General features: G+C 43.4%; 1 protein-coding gene across 1 annotated transcript in view; it reads right to left on the reverse strand.

Annotated features, from left to right (window-relative positions):
- Nucleotides 1-19,426: 19,426 nt before the first annotated feature.
- SIAH3 (siah E3 ubiquitin protein ligase family member 3) overlaps nt 19,427-21,197 on the reverse strand; it is a 38,484-nt gene continuing 36,713 nt past the window's right edge. Inside the window, exon 2 of the mRNA XM_085216888.1 lies at nt 19,427-20,228. Coding sequence (XP_085073014.1) covers nt 19,635-20,228 — 594 coding nt within the window. The 3' untranslated portion in view covers nt 19,427-19,634. The remainder of the gene's footprint in view (nt 20,229-21,197) is intronic.

Here is a 21,197-nt window from a genome sequence, read left to right on the forward strand (position 1 = left end):
AAAACATGAAAATAGAGAATCTCAGGCAATCTACAAGCTCTGGACTTTGGTCTGACAAAGCACACAGCTCACACTGAGGCTTGTTTAGTGTTGGTCTGAGCAAACAGTGACAGAAGGAAGAAAGCACTGCACATAAAATTAACAGTTTATTTATGTCAGATAGGGCTTAAGTTTACTTATTCTTGAAAGCGTGACCGGTACATAAAAAGAAAACACCTTGTCAGAACCACTCCTGATTACTCTCACGTCTCTTGTTTTCTCACTGGCAACCTCAGAAAGCACTTGGATGTCCTCCCAGAATGTGTGCACTAGCTCAGCAAGGATCTGTGAGCTCAGTGTAGGAAGTGAAACGTCCTTCTTCTGTGTCAAGGAGCTTAGACTAGACAATTGCCTCCCTTCTGGCCCCAAATACATTAATCTTGTAACAGCAGTAGCTGCAGAGTTTTTTTTGCAGGAGTTTTATCCAGGAGAAAGTCTGCCATAGTGCACAAACAGAGGGTGAGAAGATATTCTGGATGTCAGGAACAGCAAGAAGTGCCTCTTTTGAGGCTGTGTCCTTTCAGATACTTAGAAATTTAACTATGCTGCTTGGATACAGCTTCTTATTGATTTATGTGGGATTCAGGGAGACATGATCTAAGCAGAGGAACACAGCAATACCGCCTCTGTTGGACAAGAGGGATTTCCTCCTGTCCTTCCTCAGTGTCCCCTCTGATTATTGTGAGATACGATGAGGCAGACCCAAGCTATCTAACCTGGGACTGCAGTGTTCAGTATGTAAATCATCCTGATCCATCCCCGAAAATGCCACTTTCTTCCTCTTTTCTGGGTATTCCTGATGCCATCAACATAGAAAACTGATGTAAGTAGATACACAAACATTCTCAGGAGGATTTTGGGGAGGACTGGCCACATCTTTGAATTTATACAGTATGTCTGCAGGATAGATCACAAGCCCTGACATGGTCATCGTTGTCCTAAGTGATGGCAAATAAGGCACCTTCTAGCTGCAAGACATCTCCTAGTGCAGAGGTCCACAAGATCTCAGATGGGTTAGGTGTTAAATGTACCCATTTCTTCTCAGAGATAGCTAAGGGAACTGAGAGTAGCCCATTCAAGTGGAGACAATTCCTTTGTTGGCACTCCAAGCTGGTGAGGCAAAACCCTCTCATGATCTTAGGGAGAGTCTGGCCATTTAGCTCAACACCATTCCATCTCTTTCAGGTCAGCTTCTTTGCTGGAAAGCTGTGATGGTCACAGAGTTGAGTGGGTGCATTTGTTCCTTCATAGCAAAAAAAAAAAACCTCTAAGAGTGTGCACGAGTATACACATGGGCACAGCAGTAAGATTCCATGCATAATTAGGTTTATACTGAGTGTCTGAATAGGTGCATATGCTCCTAGCGGACAACGTACTCCAAGCCTACAGCTCATAGGAAGTGAGTTGGAAAAAACCTGAGATGTGATGGATGCCTCATCCCTGGAGACACACAGGGCTCTGAGCACCTGATCTAGCTGTGGGTGTCCCTGTTCACTGCAGAGGAGTTGGACTAGATGGCCTTTAAAGGTCCCTTCCAACTCAAGCGATTCTATGGTACTATGAGTCTGTGATGAGTGACTAGCAACCAGTGGTCAAAGCATATCTAAGAGCCCTCCCCACTCTTCAGCAGAAAAGAAGGTAGTCAGGGTATTGTTCCTCATCAAGAAAAAAACACCAAACCATGTTCCTTTTCCAGGACAATCACAGCAGTGGACTGTAATGCATTGTTCATTGTCCTCGAGCACACATCTCTCAAGTGCATCCCACCAAAGACAAAGCTATTTGTGCTAGTCAAATCAAGGAAATAATCATTACTTGTAAAATTACTGCAAGCTGATTTTCTCATTAAAATTTCATTAATGTCTTTTTTTCTCTGGCAGTAGTAAATGCCATACTTTTGAAATAATCTCATTCTGTTTCATTTCCATTAACATTAGCCACCATATTAATAGCTTGAAAACACATGTTGGTATATTTGTACTGCTAATGAGCATGCCTTTCTCCCTCCCAAAAGATAGTTATGCTGTGAAAAATAAATATTATGGATAGTGCTTTGCATTCCTCCCATGGATGTGTTTTAAAGATATCAGCAGGGTTTCCAGTTGATCTCAAAGGTCTCATTCATATTTGGTTTGGAAATGAAAAGCCACCAAGTTATTATTGCCTCCATCTGAGCATAGAGCCCTGCTGACAAAAGGAAAGTGTCACATCAATGGCACTTAATCTGGAAGGGGAGATTTAGACTGGATATAAGGAAGAAGTATTTTACAATCAGGGTGGTGAGGCACTGGCACAGGTTGCCCAGAGAGGTGGCGGATGCCCCATAACTGGAGACATTCAACATCAGGCTGGAGGGGCTCTGAGCACCTGATGGAGCTGTAGCTCTCACTGTTCATCGCAGGGGCTTGGACTAGATGAACTTTGAAGGTCCCTTCCAATTCTATGATTCTATGATTTAATGATTAATTCAGGTTGATTCTCTGTCATCTCCTCCCAGGCTCCTCCGTTGAGAGTTCCTCTATGAAGTGCTGTTCACCAGGAAAGCTTCTCTGCTCACTTTTGTCTCTGAAACTGGCCTTTTCCTGCTGAAGACAAGCAGGCCTTTATGCAGGCACCACATCAAGCCTCCATCATACATCAAGTGTCTCGAGAAGCCAAGTGAGGGAAAACCACCAAGGATGGAAAGAGAAAACATGGATACCGTGGAGCTGGAGAAGGCCTCGCTGCATTGTTTGGTCCTGCACTTAACTGTGCTGTAGGACGTGCAAGGCAGCCTAACATGCCTGCTTCTGCTTTTGCTGTGTGTATCAGAGAAAGATTCACTAGAATCTTAATCATAGAATATCTCAATTTTGATGGCATTTGTAAGGGTCACTGAGTCCAACTCCGGGCTCCATACAGGACCGCAGAAAAGTCAAACCCTATGTCTGAGATTGTTGTTCAAACATTCCTTGAACTCCAGCAACCTGGAGCCATGCTCACTGCCATGGGCAGGCTGTTCCATGCCCACTGCCTTCTGGTGCAGACCCTTTCCCCAACCCCCAGCTGCCCTCCCCGACACAGCTCCATGCCGTTCTTCCCTCGGGCCCTGTCGCTGTCACAGGGCTCCCTGTGAGGAGCTGCAGCTGCCATCGGGCCTCCCCTCAGCTCCTCTGCTCTGGGCTAAGCAAACCAGGCGGCCTCACCACTCCTCCTACATCTTCCCTTCTTGACCCTTCACTATCTTCGTAGCCCTCAAATGGAGTGAATGACACAGCCCATCACAAGCCCGGGCTGCAAGCTGTCACTCCTTATTTCTGAGACATAAAGGCAGCCCTTTGGCATGCCTTGAGAAAGCAGCCTCACAACCCATCTTGCTGACATTAAGAATGTTCTTGAGGAAGAGTAAGGTCTGGTTGGATCAGGAGCCTCAGAGAACAAGATCAATCCTGGTGCATGCAGATCAGGCAGAAATAATCCCATTTAAAATAATTCATCCTAACAAGCAGAGAGCCTCCTGGAGGAGGGAGCAAGAGCCAGAGTGTTGAATGGCTCCCCACTCAGGATTGCATCAGTGTGAGTGGGAGCAGGAGCTGACAGATTGCTTTAGCATGCTAGCAAACACCACGACCCCAAGGGCCTGAGTGGGCTCCTTCCCTTTGGCCTCCAAGGCTGTGCAGGGGAGCAGAGCATTAATGAAGCAGTCAAGAGGAAAAAGGCCACACGCTCTGCTATTCCAGTTAGCAAGCAATCAGCCATGTTTACTCTCTTGTACTTTCATAATTAGGGTGAGGAAAAAAGCAATACCTATGCATGTCATCCCCTGGGAGGAGACTGAATTGTAATGTGTAACTTGAACAATAGACAGAGTTAACTTTCCTGGGACCCAGGTTAATCTCACCTTTCCACAGGGGAGGATTAGGATCATGGTTGTAGGATCTGCAGGATGAGTAAGGGGAGTGTTGACACGGTTCGCTGAATGCTCTAGGTTACTCTGGAAGCTCTGTATCCAACCATTGCTCTGAATAATGAGGAGCCACAGACAGCATCATCTCACTGATACTGCTGGACCTATATGACTTTATGGAAATTGACAGTAATTTAGGGAGAGGAGAAGGGGAGGAGAGAGGAGGGGAGGAGAGCAGGGGAGGAAAAGAGAGAGGAGAGGAGAGGAGAGGAGAGGAGAGGAGAGGAGAGGAGAGGAGAGGAGAGGAGAGGAGAGGAGAGGAGAGGAGAGGAGAGGAGAGGAGAGGAGAGGAGAGGAGAGGAGAGGAGAGGAGAGGAGAGGGCTTACTGCTGGAGGTGTTCAAGAACTATCTGAATGAGGCACTGAGGGTCATAGTTTAGTAGGCATGGTGATGATGGGATGATGGTTGGCCTAGATGATTTTAGTAGTCTTTTCCAACTTTAACAATTATATGATTCTATCACTCAATGCCTTCATGGGTCAAATCTGGTGATTAGCTGTTGCTTTTGATACTAGAAAAGCCCATAACCCAAATGAATCAGCAATGACTAGAGCTTAGGGAGAAGCTAACAGTGTTACCTTACCTGGCAACAGAGAGAAGCTTACTTTTTTCTCCTGTGATATTTAGAAAAATGTCCTTAGGAGAGTTGAAGAGAAAGGGCTTTTGTTTTGTTTTGTTTTGTGTTTCTGTTCTGGCTTTTTATCCTAAAGAAGATATTTTGTGGTGATATATTGACTTTCTCCACATTTTTTTCATTACATTTTAATGAAGTTTCAGGAGGACACTTTGGCTAGATCCTTGGGGAGGTAAATCCAGAATGACCTGAAAGACCTCACTGTTTCAATCTTGCAGAGGATGTTTTCAATCTGTTTCAACATAATCCCTAACTGCAAAATTCAGAAGCTTTGAGATTTCTTCTAAGGAGAAAATTAAAGAGGATTTCAGAACTTCTGGTGACATCCAAGTGAATTGCCCCCTCCAGCACTTTTTTGTGTACTATCCAGCTGGGTGATTCAGCCCAATCTGCAGCTGGTCTTGAGTCATCACCCACCTGCTGGCCACCACTCATCCCTTTCAGCCTTACCTTGCTACCCTTTTTCATCACCCACAACCCCTAAGTCCTTCTCAGTAGGGATATTCTCAAGGCATTATCCCAGTTTGTATACATACCTGGGATTACTTCAACTGACATGCAAAACTTTGCATTTTGCTTTGTTGAACTTTGTTGATCAAAGACCCTCTGAATGGCATCCTTTCCTACTGCTGTATCAACTGCATTGCTCAGCTTGGTATCATCAGCAAACTTGCTGAGGGTGCACTTAATCCCATCATTTATGTCATTGACATAGATGTTAAAGAGTACCAGAATCAAGACAGACCCATAGGGGACACTGCTCATTATTGGTCTCCACCTGGACATAGAACCATTGACCACAACCCTCTGTTTGCAACCTTCCAACCAATTCCTTATCCACTGAATAGTTCACTCTTTAAATCCATATCTCTCCAAATTAGAGATAAGGATGTGTGGGGAACCGTGTCAAAGGCCTTGCATAAGTCCAGCTAGATGACATCAGTTGCCTTCCTTTGTCCACTGATGCCATCACTCCATCATAGAAAGCCACCAGACTGGTCAGACATGACTTTCCGTTGGTAAAGGGACACCACCAAGGTGTGAATGTTTTAGCTTATGTTTCATAGAAACATCTAATCATAGAATGGCCTGGGTTGAAAAGGACCACAATGAGCATCTCATTTCAACCCTCTGCTGTGTGCAGAGTCAACCAACCACCAGACCAGGCTGCCCAGAGCCACATCCAGCCTGGCCTTGAATACCTCCAGGGATGGGGCATCCACCACCTCCTTAGGCAACCTGTTCCAATGCATCACCACCCTCTGAGTGAAAAAACTTCCTCCTAAAGCATGTTTAGCAGGTCTGACCCAAAAGTCACAACAAGCAGCCCTAGAAGAGGGCTGAACCGAGGAGCTCGGTGTGGGAAGTATAAGAAAGACCTTGGCTTGGGGCTCTTGTAGGCAAGACGCATGGATGTGCGGAAGGATCAAGGAGCCACACTTAATTATCTCGATAAACACATGGTAAAAAAAACACATTTTACTCTGGCTGTGGGGGAAGCTGGTGTCCCACATGAGGACATCCGGCTTGATAGGGAAAATAGCCCCAGCTAATTTCTTAAGGGCAGCAGTGATACAGAAAGGGGGGAAACACTTGAATAGGAGGTTCTGATTAAAAAAAAATTAATGACTTCCTTAGTATATGGGATATTTATGTTGACTGCAGAGTCCAAAGAAGCTGGCATTGTACAACCTATGAGAAAACTGAAATTTGTACCAGACTCTTCATAGCTCTGCAGATCATTTACAATCAGTTTCAGTCATGTGAATGATCCTGTCTGGATCCAGCCCTCTTCCAACTTTTCCAATATTGTTTGATGTATGACCAAACATCTGTCAGTCAAAACTGGCATTTTTATAAAGAGATCTGGAAGCAAATTGAATTTACATTCAGTCCCTTTGTCTATAATGCAGTTTTCACTGATGCAATAAGTTTGCGGAAAGAATTTCTCTGAGAGTCTTTATTACATTTGCTAACAAGAATGAGGCTATTCCCCTGGAGCATTTCAACCATAATATTTTATACACAGAGATGGTTTAATTTCTCAGTCGCTTTCATTAATCTTAGTATCTTAAAAATCCTGACTCCACGTGGCCAGTTGCAGGCATGAAAAACTTTGAAAAGAAACCCTACACATATTCTTCCTGAATTCACCCTTGTTTTGCTCGTGGCTTTGGGAAAAACTCTTCTTTTCTTACAGATTTCTGCAGCCTGCTGCATTACCCTGTCACTTCCAGAAAATAGGATTTCTCACCTACAGATGGTGAGGAGAGAGGAGGATAGCCGTGAACATTAGGCTGAAATTACTTGTCAAGTTTGATCAATTCATAGAAAGACAAAAATCCATTTTGAAAAGGCACAGTTGATTTTTTGAAGATTAGTAGCGGCGTCCTCGCAGCTTCATTGTTTGGCTAAATTATACAAGACTGCAGTTTATTACCTAAATGAAAGATATATTTACATGTGGATGGTACATAAATTATTTCATTCTGCACTGGACAGTGCAATAAACTACCTCTCTCCTGTACACACGCACACAAAAATGCACACATGCATTCACTTACTTATGACACAGAGATGGTTCCTTTTTATTCCTTCCTTTTCCTTTTATTGCCTTGTAAGTATTATTATTTGACAAAGCACTAGGGAAGGAGTACATGAATCTATTAAAGATAACAAAGCTTCATTACGACCCAAAACTCAGGAAAACAGATGAATAAATCTTTCATAATGTGGAGTAGCTGTTCCCTCACTCCTCAAGCAAAGGAAAAAAAGAGTTGATCTCAAAATGAACGTCCATCTGAATCCTGCTGTGATTTCTTGTTGCAGCAGTTTCTTGTTACAATTTAGGCACGTCATGATGCATTAATTACCATCTGTGTGGCTGTGTTTAATGGGAGCATTAAGAGACAATACCTGTTTTGCTCCCTCCTGGAGCAGTATTTATAGATGGCTGTGTGTGTGCCAGAAAACAGCTCCTGATCTACTGTATGTTTTATGGTCTACCAATGTAGGCTGTTAGCAGGCAAGTAGTTGGCTGTCTCTGACAGGAAAAAAAGATAGGTATCATAAACAATTCCTGCTCTGATTTTTAGCCTGGTTTTATCTGGGTGGTGGTTTATGCAGCCTTCTTCTATGCAATGCCCTATCCTCAGTGAAAGCCCCAGTAGAGGTATCTGGGGGAATTGGATATCCCAATAAAGTGGGCTGGTCCAGTTTAGCCCAGGGCACCAAATGGGTTTGGAGAGCGAGAATAACCAAGCTGGTGACAGAGAGCTCCCTGCAATGATTGCAACAGAGGGTAGGATGCATCTTATGTGGATGCTGAAAGGCTGCAGAAATGTCCTGGGCTTGCAAAAAGGTCCATCTGGGGCTCTTCTTCCAATCACCTGCATGAGCCACGTGTCTGAGGTTTAGGCTGGAATGATAGTGTGAAGGCTATCATCTCTTGCACTTAAAAGTTGAGGAAGATCGACGTTCTTCCATGTACGAAACAACTCAGTTCCCCATCTGGGACCATGTGGAAAGCTTGAAATATTATGAAAGCATTTTCTGACCCACTTTGTTGGCTGATCACACGCGTGCAGCCTCGGGAAAAATAAAGCATCTCTTGCTTTTGGTTGTTCTCCCCTTTGCCCGTTTACATTTCATTTTCCTAAGATTAAAGAGGAAAAAAAATGAACTTCTGTACAGCGCCATGTTTCTGAACACTTTGTTGCAGCAGAAAGAAACAAAATTAAACAGCTCCTTAAATTATTGCATTTTCAAAAAGAATCATCATCTCATTGTATGCATAGTATGTGGCAGGCCCTCATTAGCATCCCAGCCTATTTTTAGCCCCTGTTCTCACTATGCACAAAGTGGAGCTATGTTAAAGGAGGTTCCATGCTGCCTTCCCAAATGTCCACAGTCCAAAGAAAGCCCTCTGCCTCTTCCTTCCCGTTTTTTGTTTTTTGTTTTAGGTCCAAAATCCCTCTTTGCAAACAAGCGACTGCTCTGCAACCACCAGTTGTCCATGGGGAGTGGGGGAACATCACCTGCCAGCTCTTCCTCATCAGCAGCTCATTTTGTTTCTGCAAGAAATAAAATGACATTATTCCTTCCCTCCCAAAGCAGATGTCCAAAGAGCTACAAGGAGTCATGAAATGACCTCCCTCCACTCTACGAAGAGAACTAAGGCTGTTGTGTGCAGATGCAGACACCTTCCAGATGCCTGGAATCAGGGGAGATGGCACCCATACTTCATGTCCAAGGGGAGAAGTTGGTTCTTGTAGACCTTTGAAATCTGCTTCCATTTGCACATACAGTAGGGATTTTCAGATGTCTCCAATCTGGATCAGATGCATTTTTCTTTCACTGTTTTGCTGTATTATTTAACATGAGCTCGATGTCCCTTGCAGCCAGGCTCTAGGAGGAACGAATGAGTGGTAATGAGGCAGTAATTTGTATGAGAGTCAACAGGTCAGCTGGAGGCACCTTGCTCTGGGAAGAGGGTGGAGGTGGCTCCAATGAGCTATGAATATTCATCTTGCTCATCTGGTCAGGTTTGATCACTCAGCTTTTTTCAAGGCAATTTCTTTCAAGGCTCTTCATGAGAGCCTGAAACAGGTTTTGGCAATAAGAGAGCAAAGAAAAAGATTGATGCTAAAAGGAATTGACAGGCAATAGGGTTAGAGATCCTTTCCAATTCTGATCTTGCAAATAGCCAACCTGAAATTAAGAAATTAATCTCTGAAGGTCCTTCACAATTTATTGGGTAATACTAATGTATATTCTTTGCCAATTGTACCAGAAGAAAAAAAAAAGAAAAAAAAGAAAAAAAACCTCCCAAAGCCTGCAAGCCATGAAGAGCAGCCTGGTGTTTCTGTTTTCATTCCAATGACAGGAAGAAAAGAAAATGCTAAGAACCCCTTTCTTTGTTTCCCCTCATGATCAGCTTTGGGCTAGATACAGAAGCAGATTACAAAGCTCAGGTGGCATGCACTTTTTCAGTGTGCTGACACCAAATGCTGTGGGTGCTGAATTCAGCTCATGAGAACAACTGGGGTAGTCCAAGCTGGGCTTTGCCTTTGTCATGTATTATGGTGATGGTGAAACTTTTCAGACTGATTGCAGCTGCAGAAGATTAAAGGTAGACAACAACAAACTGTTAGGCAAGCTTTTGAAGGCAGTGCACTTTCAGAATTGTTCTTTTCTTCCTAATACTTCATTTCTACCCTCTCACGGTACATCATTCTCTTCATAAAAAGTAGCTCTCCGATGCAAGTAGGTGACACAAGCTGGGAATACCAACTAGGATTTAATGGCATTTTTCTGTGCCAGATATTGTGAAATGTTTTACAGATAGAAGGGTTTATTTCTGCTCTTTCAGGTAGTACATCATCATAAGAATTTCTAGAAAATTAAATATATTGATTCAGATTAAGCAATTCCTTCTAAGGTATCATTGCATATTAAACCAAAGCACTTCATATAATGTAATGTATTAGGTCAATGTCAAATATTTGAGAAGGGACTGTGGAAAATGAACTCCAACAACAAAAGTATATATCAAAAATATATGGAAGAAAACACTGTTTAGTTCAGTAAATTTCTTATCCAATCTTATATCACTTTCTCTAACAATCTTGCATAACTCAACTGAGTTCAGACACGTTACTCATACTTGCCTTTGTGCTTAGTCCTTCTGTGTTCACTGAAATGTTAAAGCGTACCGATAGGTCTCCTGACTGAAGCCCTCTAAGAGTTGTGCACTGGACTTTAAGGATCTGCTTAAAAGTAATGCCATCATAAGAGTCTCATGTGGCATAGCCATATATTGCCCAAGCAAGAAGAAGCAGATTCAGTTTCTCAGAGGATTAATTTTATTGAGTTATTAGTAGAGTGATGATACTGTCTGAATTTTAAATAAAAAATGTGCTTTTGAAGCTACTGTCCTTGATGCTCACAGATGGGCATATCTTGGTGTCTCAGAGGTTAAGCTAAGCATTTGGATTAGGTGACCTGAACTGTAATTAAATCATTGCATCCTCTTGCTAAGATCCCTTTTCTTCCCCGTCAGCTGCAGGACTGCCCACCTGCCCACCTCCAAGCACTCCTTATTGCATGCACTCCTTGATGCTTCTTTCTAATTGAAGCCAGAATCCTATCTCGGGCTCTTTCTGATTTTCTGGCTGCTGCATGCTTTGCAATGCCTTCTGCTCATTTGCCTTAGGGTTAAATGTGTCTATCCTGGGAAATGACACTGTGTTATGACATGTGGCATCTAACACAAGGCTGAAGAGATAGCCGGGATCCCTAGCCCTTTGGGAGTATGCAGTCTTGTGCAATTATGTTGACAAATGCAACCAGTTCACTAAAAAAAATGTGTCTCACAGAGTGGAGCAGGGGCTAAAAGCATCACACAATAAAAAAGCCTGGAACAGGCTCTGCTCTCATTAGGGACAGATGAGGGAAGATGTCCTGTAGTTCATTACTGCCCTGAGCTGCTGGAAATTTCCACATACCTGCAGCAGTGCAGTATGAAAACCAGCATGGACGCAGCACTGAAAATCAGGGTTAACTGTGAGTGACTTGAAATTGCTTTGGTCCTTATCTGCAGTGAGTGACAAAGTGTATTTAGTATACATGTTGTGATAATTAAGGGTAATGTCCCAGTGGGGACAGCAGCCATTGAGATTTTCTCATTCAGGAAGAAGCGTTAAAGAAGTGAACTGAGGGCCTTTGACCCTCACACATCACTGTGAACAAAATCAACATCCCCCCTAGTTGAAGAGCTTTGGATATAGTTATCACCACTGAATGAGAAGAGAGCAAAAAGCAACAGGCATTTTGATGATGATGAAAATGCGTCCTATCATCACCACTGCCCTTCCCTAAGAGGACATGAGACCAAATGTTTGCATAATGGAGGAGTTAGGAGGACCTCTCCTGACCACAGTCCCTCTATGGCACTTCTCATGGAAGATGAAAGCAGCCTCTATCTATACAGCCCTCTCCAACCCAAGCCAGCTCAGTTAGTGCTGCTCAGATCAGAGAGGACTGCCATTGAGTCTTTTAACATGCAATTATACTCTGAAAGGTCACTCTGTAAAACAGCTCTGCGAGGCCCCATGTTTATTGACTCTCTTCCCCAGCAATTTGCTTAGTTTACATGTAATGAGTAAATTCTGCTCTTGGCTGCTGCCCAGCCAATGGGTCTGAGAGCCAAGCCGTGCCTGCTTTCTGCCAGGCCATTATCACCAAACTAAAGGACGATCAAGAAAAACCTCCGTATCTTTAGCCTGGAAGTGTCCTTTCCTGTCATGTTTGCACTTGGGCATTGTATTGTAATCCTCCTTATCAACGTTCTCCCATTTCTTCTGATTTTCAACTGTGGATGAACTCCATCACTTCTTGTATTTGAGCTAGACTTGGGTGACATTTTGCGCCACTGTTAACTAACATTCATGTGCAGTGTAGATCCTATCCCAGCCACAAGGGTTCCAACTTGTTTCTAGAACTGTCTATTGTGTCTGCTCAAGGCCATCAAGAGAAGAAAATGATTGCAGCTGTGATCTGTAGGGTTGACTTAGCTCCAGGATGAACAGCTGACATAGCGTGGGCTGAGCAAGTGACTGAGCCTGGTAAAGTGATGAGACTGTGATGGCAGGGTTGTTTCTGATGCTTGTCGGGGTGGCATGTCTGTAGTTGGATCCCACACATCGCAGCAATACAGTGTGAGCATAATGGCTTCACAGTTCTTGAGCTGGAAGGGATCTTTCTTGTCCTGAGTGGTGTAGATATGGAGGGTTTTTTTGTAGCACATGAATTATGACAGCCACTGAGGAACTGAAAGCCCAAAGTCTACACCATCTTATCTGATAGCATCGGAGTTGAGTGGGAAGTGCCACAATTCCTGCATAAGGAAATGTTGTGAGCTGTAGCAGATCCTTCACTAAGGTTGCAGCGTGAGTGGATTCAGCAGTGACAAGTGCATTTAGCAAAAAGAAACCCTCTATTTCTGCAAGCAAAGGCAAGTTCAGACTTGTATTCAAGGACTTCTTAGCATCTGCTTCTGTGCTTTTTCTCTCTGTACACAGTGCTGGCCCATCCCAGACGGGTACCTCTGCTGTGCTTCCTGGCTGCTCTCAGTGGCCCTGCCACCTCCATGGCTGCTGACCCCTCTCTGGCCTGACCCTCCTAGAAAAGACAGATCAAATGCAGAAATATGTTTTTAATACTACTTTTCACTGTCTACACAACCACAGGGCAACTTGTGTCGATTCACCCTATTGATAACACCATAGGGCTGATGATGCTGCACGAAGCCCAGCCCTACAACATCAGTTGGTACAGATGTACACCACTGGAAGCTCAATCTCCACTGTATTTCAACACCGGAGGTATTGCACACAGTTGCTGTACAACAGCAACAACATTTTACAGGCTGTCAGGAACCCAGCCAGCCCACCTCAGACCTGGGGCTGTCCCGATCTTCTGCCAATCCATCAGAGCAGCTGTTCAGAGGCCTGGCTGCAGGCTGCTGGATAAATCTCCTTGGCAGCTTTCACACTGGTCACACCTTACAGTGGATATTTGTCTTCCTTTTTTTGCAGCTCTGGAGAAATATTTCTTTGCAAATACTCCAGAAGTGGCTGAGCAGGGGCTATGATGTGCCAGAGTTCAGCCCTCTCTGGCTGCTGGAAATCCTTTCCCAAAGGCATATCACAAAAAAAAAAAAAAACCACTGCCCAAAGGCAACAGCACTATATTTCAGCTTCACTCAGGACTCTCCTAGTTCGTTTTTTTTTTTCAGTGCAGCATTTCTATGAATAATCAGGGTAGCCCTGAGACTGCCACTCTTCAGCATATCTTCTTCCACATCTCAATAAAACAAAAGCACAGACATCACCTGAAGCTCATTTTGAGTTATGACTCCTTTCAGTATCAGCTGTTACTTTTAAAGATGTTATCAGTCCTGATAGGTCTCACTTTATTATTATTTTATGCTAGTGCATTATACTGCTATTTATTTATATTACTGTATTTCTCAGAGACCTTTCTGTGGATCAGGATCCCATTGTGGAAGATACAGTGTCACCTACCATGTTTTGAGGAGCGCTCTCATAGATATCTGAAACAGCCTTATGTTTCTGTTCAAGATTCTATTTAATTCTCAAAGCTAAGAGAGGGACTGTCATTGATTTCAGCTGCTATTGGACTAAACATCACTAGCACTTGTGACATCCAGCTCTGTGGTCCATTCATTTGCCAAGATTTATTAGAAGAGAGCCAAACAGATCCCTGAGGGTATGTCTAGTGTTCCTGCTGTGAAAAGCAGAGGCAAAGACCTAAGGCTTTCCTGCAAAGACCTAAGGCTTTCCTGCATTCCTCCATTTGCAAACACGCTGGTGAGATGAGCAGAGCCTCTGTGGAGCTGTGGTATCTCATGCTTTAAAACCATCTTAACCCACAAGTCAGTACTAGTAGGTTTGTAGAGAACAGCTTTAAAATTATCCAAAGTTTCAAGTCAGCTGCCTGACAGACGTTATCTCCAATAAATGAAGTAGTGATCAGGACATGAAGGAAATGTCTGCACAAGTCATGCTTGCAGCTCTGTATCAAGCCAAATGAGGCTTTGGCTTCACACTGAACAAGTGGGAGATGCAGCACTCTCCCTGCAGTCCAGGCAGTCTAGTTGAAAAAGAAGGCTCCTTTCCAGAGTTATTTCATCCATGACAGTGTTAGCTTTGCTTTTTGGAACAGTCTCCCTTAATTGAGAAAGCAAGAATACCTGCATTTCTCTTGAACTCAAGCCAATGGGACTTGACTGGCACTGAAATTACTCTCGCTAAGCAGACACCCAGTCTGTGGCAATAAAGAAAGTGCTTTTAAGACTCTGCCCCACATTTCAGTTTTTGTTTGAATAAGTTTATTTCTTTGTCTAAAAGCCTTGAATTTTTTGGCCTGTGCTGCATGGATCTTAAAGTAGTTCTTCATTGTTGCCATGAAAGTTCAAAGCCATTTATCTTCAGTACGGTTACTTGATGCAATTTCTTACTGCACGCACCCTTCAGTCCTGGGGCTTTCTACAAGATTAAGTGATGTATTCAGATAGGCAATGTCTCAGGAGGATTTTCAGTATTTGGAAGATAGAAAGTTCATTCTATTTGAAGGACAGCAGCCTTTGTAATTGGTGTTTCCCATTTGCTTTCCTTGGAAAGAATGACTTTGTGAGCACAGTCCTCATCAAGGATATGAGGTATTGGTGCAATTTACTGTTGTGCCAAAGATTTTTTAGGGCAATTTGCCTACCTTGGGGATAGAGGTGAAAGGCTTTTTGCCCTTTGCTCAGCTGGTGTGAGCACACAGGACTAATTAAGTGTAAAAGCAAACAAAAAAGAACCATTTTCTTGTGTCTGATTGTTTACAAGTTGCAGCTACACTGGGGAAAAAGGCGTTGTGATCCAGCTGGAGCAGAAGTGCATCTCTGTGTCTGTTCTGACTCTCCCATCAAAGTGTTTTTCAGGTGCATTATGGGCTGGAAACTCAGATAAATCACCCATACTACAGTATTGTCGATGAGCCTTCATTCCTCTGATACCCAAAAGAGAGTCATGTAGCAGTACCCAGCAATTTATTGTAACCCATTCGTTTTATTATAACCTTTTCATTTTTCAGAATTTACCACCTCTCCTTTCTTTAATAGCTTACTGGCCTGTATTCATAAAAGATAGTTTGAAATGTAGGATATGAAATCACAGTCCAGTGGGAAGGGGACTATTGCCCTACTTCTCAGCAAACCCTCCGGCTGGCACTGTTAGCTCGTATACAGCAAGATCCTTTGTCATCTTCAAGATGATGAGCACCAGAATGCTTCAGCTGATTTATAAGGAGTCATGGATATATGATATGAGCTTAATTCATAATGGGATTGAGCTAAAAGCACTAATCTTATTTTACTGTAGACCTGGCATTAACATTCACACTGTGTCTATGGGTAGTGCAGAAGAACCGAAGTAGGATTTCTATAGGGTCTGGTGGCAATCCAGGTGGCTCAGTCTGATGAAATTGTTGCAGTTTACTAATTTGGGCACAAGAAAGTCTGTTCATGTGCACAGATATGTAAAAACTTTAAAAATACTCAATTTTGTCTATTTAAAAATAAAATATAAAATATAAGGACTAGAGGGAATGGCTTCAAGCTGCGCCAGGGGAGATTCAGGCTGGACATTAGGAAACACTACTCTGAAAGAGTGGTCAGGCAGTGGAATGGGCTGCCCAGGGAGATGGTAGAGTCACCGACCCTGGAGGTGTTCAAGGAACGTTTGGATTTCGTGTTGAGGGACATGATTAAGTGAGAACTACTAGTGATAGGTGGATGGTTGGACTGGGTGATCTTGTGGGTCTTTTCCAACTTTGGAGGTCCTATGATTCTATGATTCTATGAAAATAAAGAAATAATTTTGCTGTCAGATAGGTAAGAAATCAAACTTTGCAACCTCATTTTCTTCTGTACCAAAGTAAGTTTATTTCCTTACTTCACAGAGACATAGGGCTGTGTTTTCCACGTTTTTGAAGGTGTCTGGAGTGACTGGGTATAATGCATTAAAAAGATACAAAATATCAGAGTACAAAATTAATTCTAGAATCTAAAAATTCAGAAACTCATTTTGGAAACCAAATTACAGCTGCCTTGTGTCCATGATCAGATAGCTGTAAAAAGCTATCTATTATGAGCACTGTAATAGTGCCTGTAAACTAAATTCACTGTTGATTCTACTCACCAGCATTTCAGAAGTTATGTTCCATCATGTAGCTTTGCTTCACCTTTGCTTTATGGCAGTAAAGAGTTGTTCATAGGCTTTTATTATGAGGGAATTAGAATGTCTTCCATAGCAGAAAGTCCTTAAATAAACCCTTAAACTTTTGAGTTTTATGTGGAAATGCTTTTTAAGTGTGGTTTTTGGTACCCATAGAATCATAGAATCATAAAAGTTGTAAAAGACCTCTAGGATCATCCAGTCCAACCATCAGCCCATCCCCACCATGCCTACTAATTATGTCCCTCAGTGCCACATCTACACGGTTCTTGAACACCTCCAGGGATGCTGACTCCATCACCTCCCTGGGCAGCCTGTTACAATACCTCACCAGTTGTTCTGAGAAGAAATATTTCGTAATACCCAACCTGAACCTCCTCTGGTGCGACTTAAAGCCATTACCTCATAGAGAGCAGTAAGAAAGATTTAAGAATGGGCACCTTTAAGGCAGAGCAGGAGGAGTCTAGCAGTACCACAGGTCCTGGAAGGGAAAGCCAAGGCTGAGGGTCTGAGAGAGGGCTTGAAAGGATTTCCACCAGAAAATAGGGAAGGCATGGAAAGCAACGAGAAAGCTGAATTGTGTTTGGTTGTGTGAAGGCTCTGGTAGAAGGACGTGTGGGATGTCAGGAGATCTGTAATGTGGAAATCAGATATCCACAGTGCCTCCAGCACCGTAGGAATCAGAAAATAAAGAAATTGCGAGAGATGGAAATGCCCATCCCAGAGAACTGCTGCTGTCGCATTCCTCCTGACAGAAATGTAATGGTGCTCTGGCTGAGATCATGCCCAGAAAATACCAACAGTGTACTTTTAATTTCAGTAGATATTTCAAGAGCCAAAGATGCCAGCTGGAGGGAAGTAATCTGAAACATGTGAATACCTGAGGAATATCCCTCCTGCAGAGCTGGTTGTGATCAGACAACAAAAGCAGTACTGTGTTAGATCTCTTCCACGGTGTACAAAGAGTTCAGGAAGTTTAGGCTAGAGAAATGGGGGTGGGTTTTTTTTTTTATTTTTTTTTTATTTTTTTTTTATTTTTTTTTTTATTTAAGCTTTATTGCTTTTTCTTTTAGTTCAGCAGCAGAATATTTGCCGGAGGAGCTGGAGAAGTTTCAGTTCACAAAAGTGCCAAGGATTTATTTATTACCATCATTTAGGGAAAGGGCAGCAGTTGCTGGTTCTGAATATTTAACATTGCAGGGAAACAGCAAGCCACTCTGAAGCCTGTGCATTTCGGTAAAGTGCTGCAAACCAGAATGGCCCTGGAAAATGTGGAGACAGAAGAGCTGTGTAAGTATATCCCGGCATATATATACCACATACCAGACTGAGCCTTCTCGAGATCTCAGCCTCCATTCTTTCGTGGTCATGAGCAGCCTGCTGAAGAGGTCTTGGCTCCTCTCTGAGCAGCAGCCTGCTATGAAAGCCCAAGTGAGGACATGAGGTGACTCAAAAGATGCATTACCAGCATTCATCGGAAAACTGCAATTTGTTTTATTCATGCACTATTTTCAGAAATTCCCAGGGGAGCAGTAGGTGGGGGAAATTAGCACCAGGGCTTTTCTCTACCCAAGGCTAGCTATCTCACATGCCTTATGAAATGCGGAAAGCTTGTCCTTAGTTCACTTGTCTCATTCCTTAGTTTTCCACGGGACTCAGGCAAGCAGCCTCAGCCTCTGCCTGATACTAGCTGACACAACCCACCAGCTGCTTCTCAGAAAAGCATTCAGCAGCAGCCAGGATGAGTACTGGGAGATGGCCAGGAGCTTGGTGCTCCCCAAGGAGACATCTAAGGGAGGATCTCCTGTGACCACTGCTGTCTGTGAAGTACACTCAGCAGAAGAAAGGGACCACTCCCACACCCAAGTATATAGAAGAAAAAAATTAAGGTTCTTTTTAAAGCAGTACATTACAAATCTCTTGGCCAATTTACAAGCAGATATTCCCAGCTGCACAGGAACAGTTTGTCCAGAGAAGCTGTGGATGCTAATCGGGGTGGATGCCCCACCCCTGGAGATGTTCAAGGCCAGGCTGGATGGTGCTCTGAGCAGCCTGATGAGGTGAGTGATACCCCTGCCCACAACAGGGAGTTGGAACTGGGTGGGATTTTGAAGTCCCTTCCAACCTAAGCCAGTCTATGATTCTTTGATTCCAGCTGTGTTTTTCAAGTCAATGCCTGTCAGCACAAGCTGTGGGGCTAAGGGGTAAAGAATTCAATAGATAGATTAGTACACAATTTAGGGCTATCCTAAATTTAATTTTCTGAAAATCTCTTTTTGAATACATGAGGAAATAGTAGCTAAAAGGTGAATACTCTGATTTTTGATTATGGATATCATCTCCACCCTCTAGGTAGATCACCTGGCAAGTCTTTTGTTCCCCATCATGATAAGTGAGTGAAATTTAACCATACTCACAGTGACTTCTCATTAAATGTTGTGATTGATTTAATGCAAGATGAGGCTTCCCAGGTCATGTCTCAGCAGAGGAAGTGATTTATCTTCTACAGTGTTCTAAGTCCATCTGGTGAGCTTTACTTCCCCAGGAGCTAAAGGGACAAACCACAAACTCCCTGGGGTTTGGTTGTGACCAGTATAAACATTAAATCTCTGTTGCTGATGAGGAAAATAACATGGGGAGATAAGTAAACATTTCAAAAGATAGTTGGGAGGGGAGGCACAGGCTTCCTCTGGTAGTCTGAGGCCTTTTGCAAACCAGCCCACTTGCAGTCAGCTGGTTTCTCTGAAGCTGCTCTTGAATCAGCGATCAAGGAATTTATTGCAAATTGAGTGTTCTTGTACCTTAGTGGAATACTTTATGTTTACCAGACATGCAGGCCTTCTTAATACCTAGCAATTAGGCAAGAAATGGAAGAAGTGTGTTTTCATGGCATTCTCAAGCCAAAGGATTTTGTGAGTCATCCTGGTGCACTTTCCAGGAGAGCAGCATCAAGCCAAAAGGTGCCAGTGTTGCTAGAAGGCGACAATAAATTGATCAGCCTCTTTAAAATTTCTCATAAAATTGTATTAACAAAACAGTAAATACATTACACAGAGACCGTAACCACAGGATGTTTACATAATGCCCACTGTGGACCAGTACTAAATACCATAAAAGACCTGAGACCCCCCCAAAAGTCTGCAAGTTCTGGCTCTCACAAAGCAGCTAGAGCACCATTATTCCTCCTCCTCCTTCTCTTCCTCTTTTCCCTCAGATTTCAGCTTCACTGTTGTGAACTTTGCTGGTGGTTATTGCAATTCCTATTGCTAGGCTCCCATTATCAGCAAAGAGCTGAGCCAGGGAAGTGTTCAGCACAAGGCAATCCCCATCTGAAATGATAGAGTCAACGCACTCCAGCACCGACCTCGGAGTTGCCTCCCACTTGAGGCGCCTCTGGTTCCTGTTGAGCTCGAGCCGATAGGTGAAGTTGTCGGCCTGGGTTTGTGTGCCGATCAGCATCATGGTAGCAAAGAACTGGGGGTGACCTTTGTACTTCTCCTGCTTCCTGAGAACCAGCAAAAACTGGTGGCCAAGGCAAGAGTGCATGATGATCCAGTCTGTGGGTGCGGGCAGGTGCATGTCCGTGGCCAGGAAGACAATCTCTGCCCCCTGAAGGATGTTGATGCGGTGAGTTTGCCTCAGGTGGGACACCACCACCTCCAGGTGCCCTTCCCATGGGCAGGAGAAAAGTGGACACATGCAGGGAACCAGCTGGGGGTCGTGCACTGCTTCATGGTGATGGCAGGGAGGAAGGCTGCCTTGCTCCGTGGATGTCTGTGCAACCGCACAACGGGTTGGTGCATACTATGAGAAGGGAGAAATTATAGAATCATTAAGACTGGAAAACACCTCTAAGATCACCTTGTCTGACCATCAACCCATTGCCACCATGCCTACTGACCCATGCCCCCCTCAGTGCCACATTTACATGCTTTTTGAGCCTCCGGGGACGGTGACTCCACCACCTTCCTGGGTAGCCTGTGACAGTGCCTCACCACTCTTTCTGAGAAGTTGTTTTACCTACTGTCCAACTTGAACCTCTCTTGGTACAATTTATGGTCATTAACTATCATCCTATCGGTAGTCACTTGGGAAAAGAGACTGACTTCAACCTCATTACAACCTCTTTTCAAGGAGTTGTAGAGAGTGATAAATCGCAAACAATAGTAAGTGGACAAGGAACCAGTGCAGATATGTAGGGTGCAGACCCCACAAACACGTCACCTGATAACCCAACTAAAACAGCATCAGAGGGAGCCCCAAGAACTCATCACTCCTGAAATCAGACTGAGATTCAGAGATGATACAAGCCTGGATTTGCACAGCAAAATATGCTGGCAGATGCCTTGTTCTCCAGGAGAAGAGAGAAACCATTTGAACCATGATAAGTCACCTTAAATGAAAGTGATGTATGTGTTTCAAGAGCAATTTCATTAGTTCAGGGGGAAAATCTGATTAAAAAGAAAAAAAAGCCCTACAAAACAAGGACAGCATGGGGCATTTTATATGGTTACAGCTCTTGCAGCTCAGAACAAGGAAATGAAATATGTACAGCTTTATTATGCTTTAATGAAACACGCTGGCAAATACAGGCATTTCTTCTGAAATGATATGCTTTATAACACTCATAATTCGTGAAATAAAAGTCAGTTTTTATTGTATACAGTTCCTTCATTTTTTTCTGGTCAATGTATTTGTGCTTAACTGATGCACTTTCCTCCATAAATCCTAAATGGCTCTTGAAGGTGGATAGATGGTAAATTTAGAATGCTA

Source organism: Meleagris gallopavo, chromosome 1 (genome assembly GCF_905368555.1).
Source record: "Meleagris gallopavo chromosome 1, MGAL_WU_HG_1.1, whole genome shotgun sequence".
Lineage (NCBI taxonomy): Eukaryota > Metazoa > Chordata > Aves > Galliformes > Phasianidae > Meleagris > Meleagris gallopavo.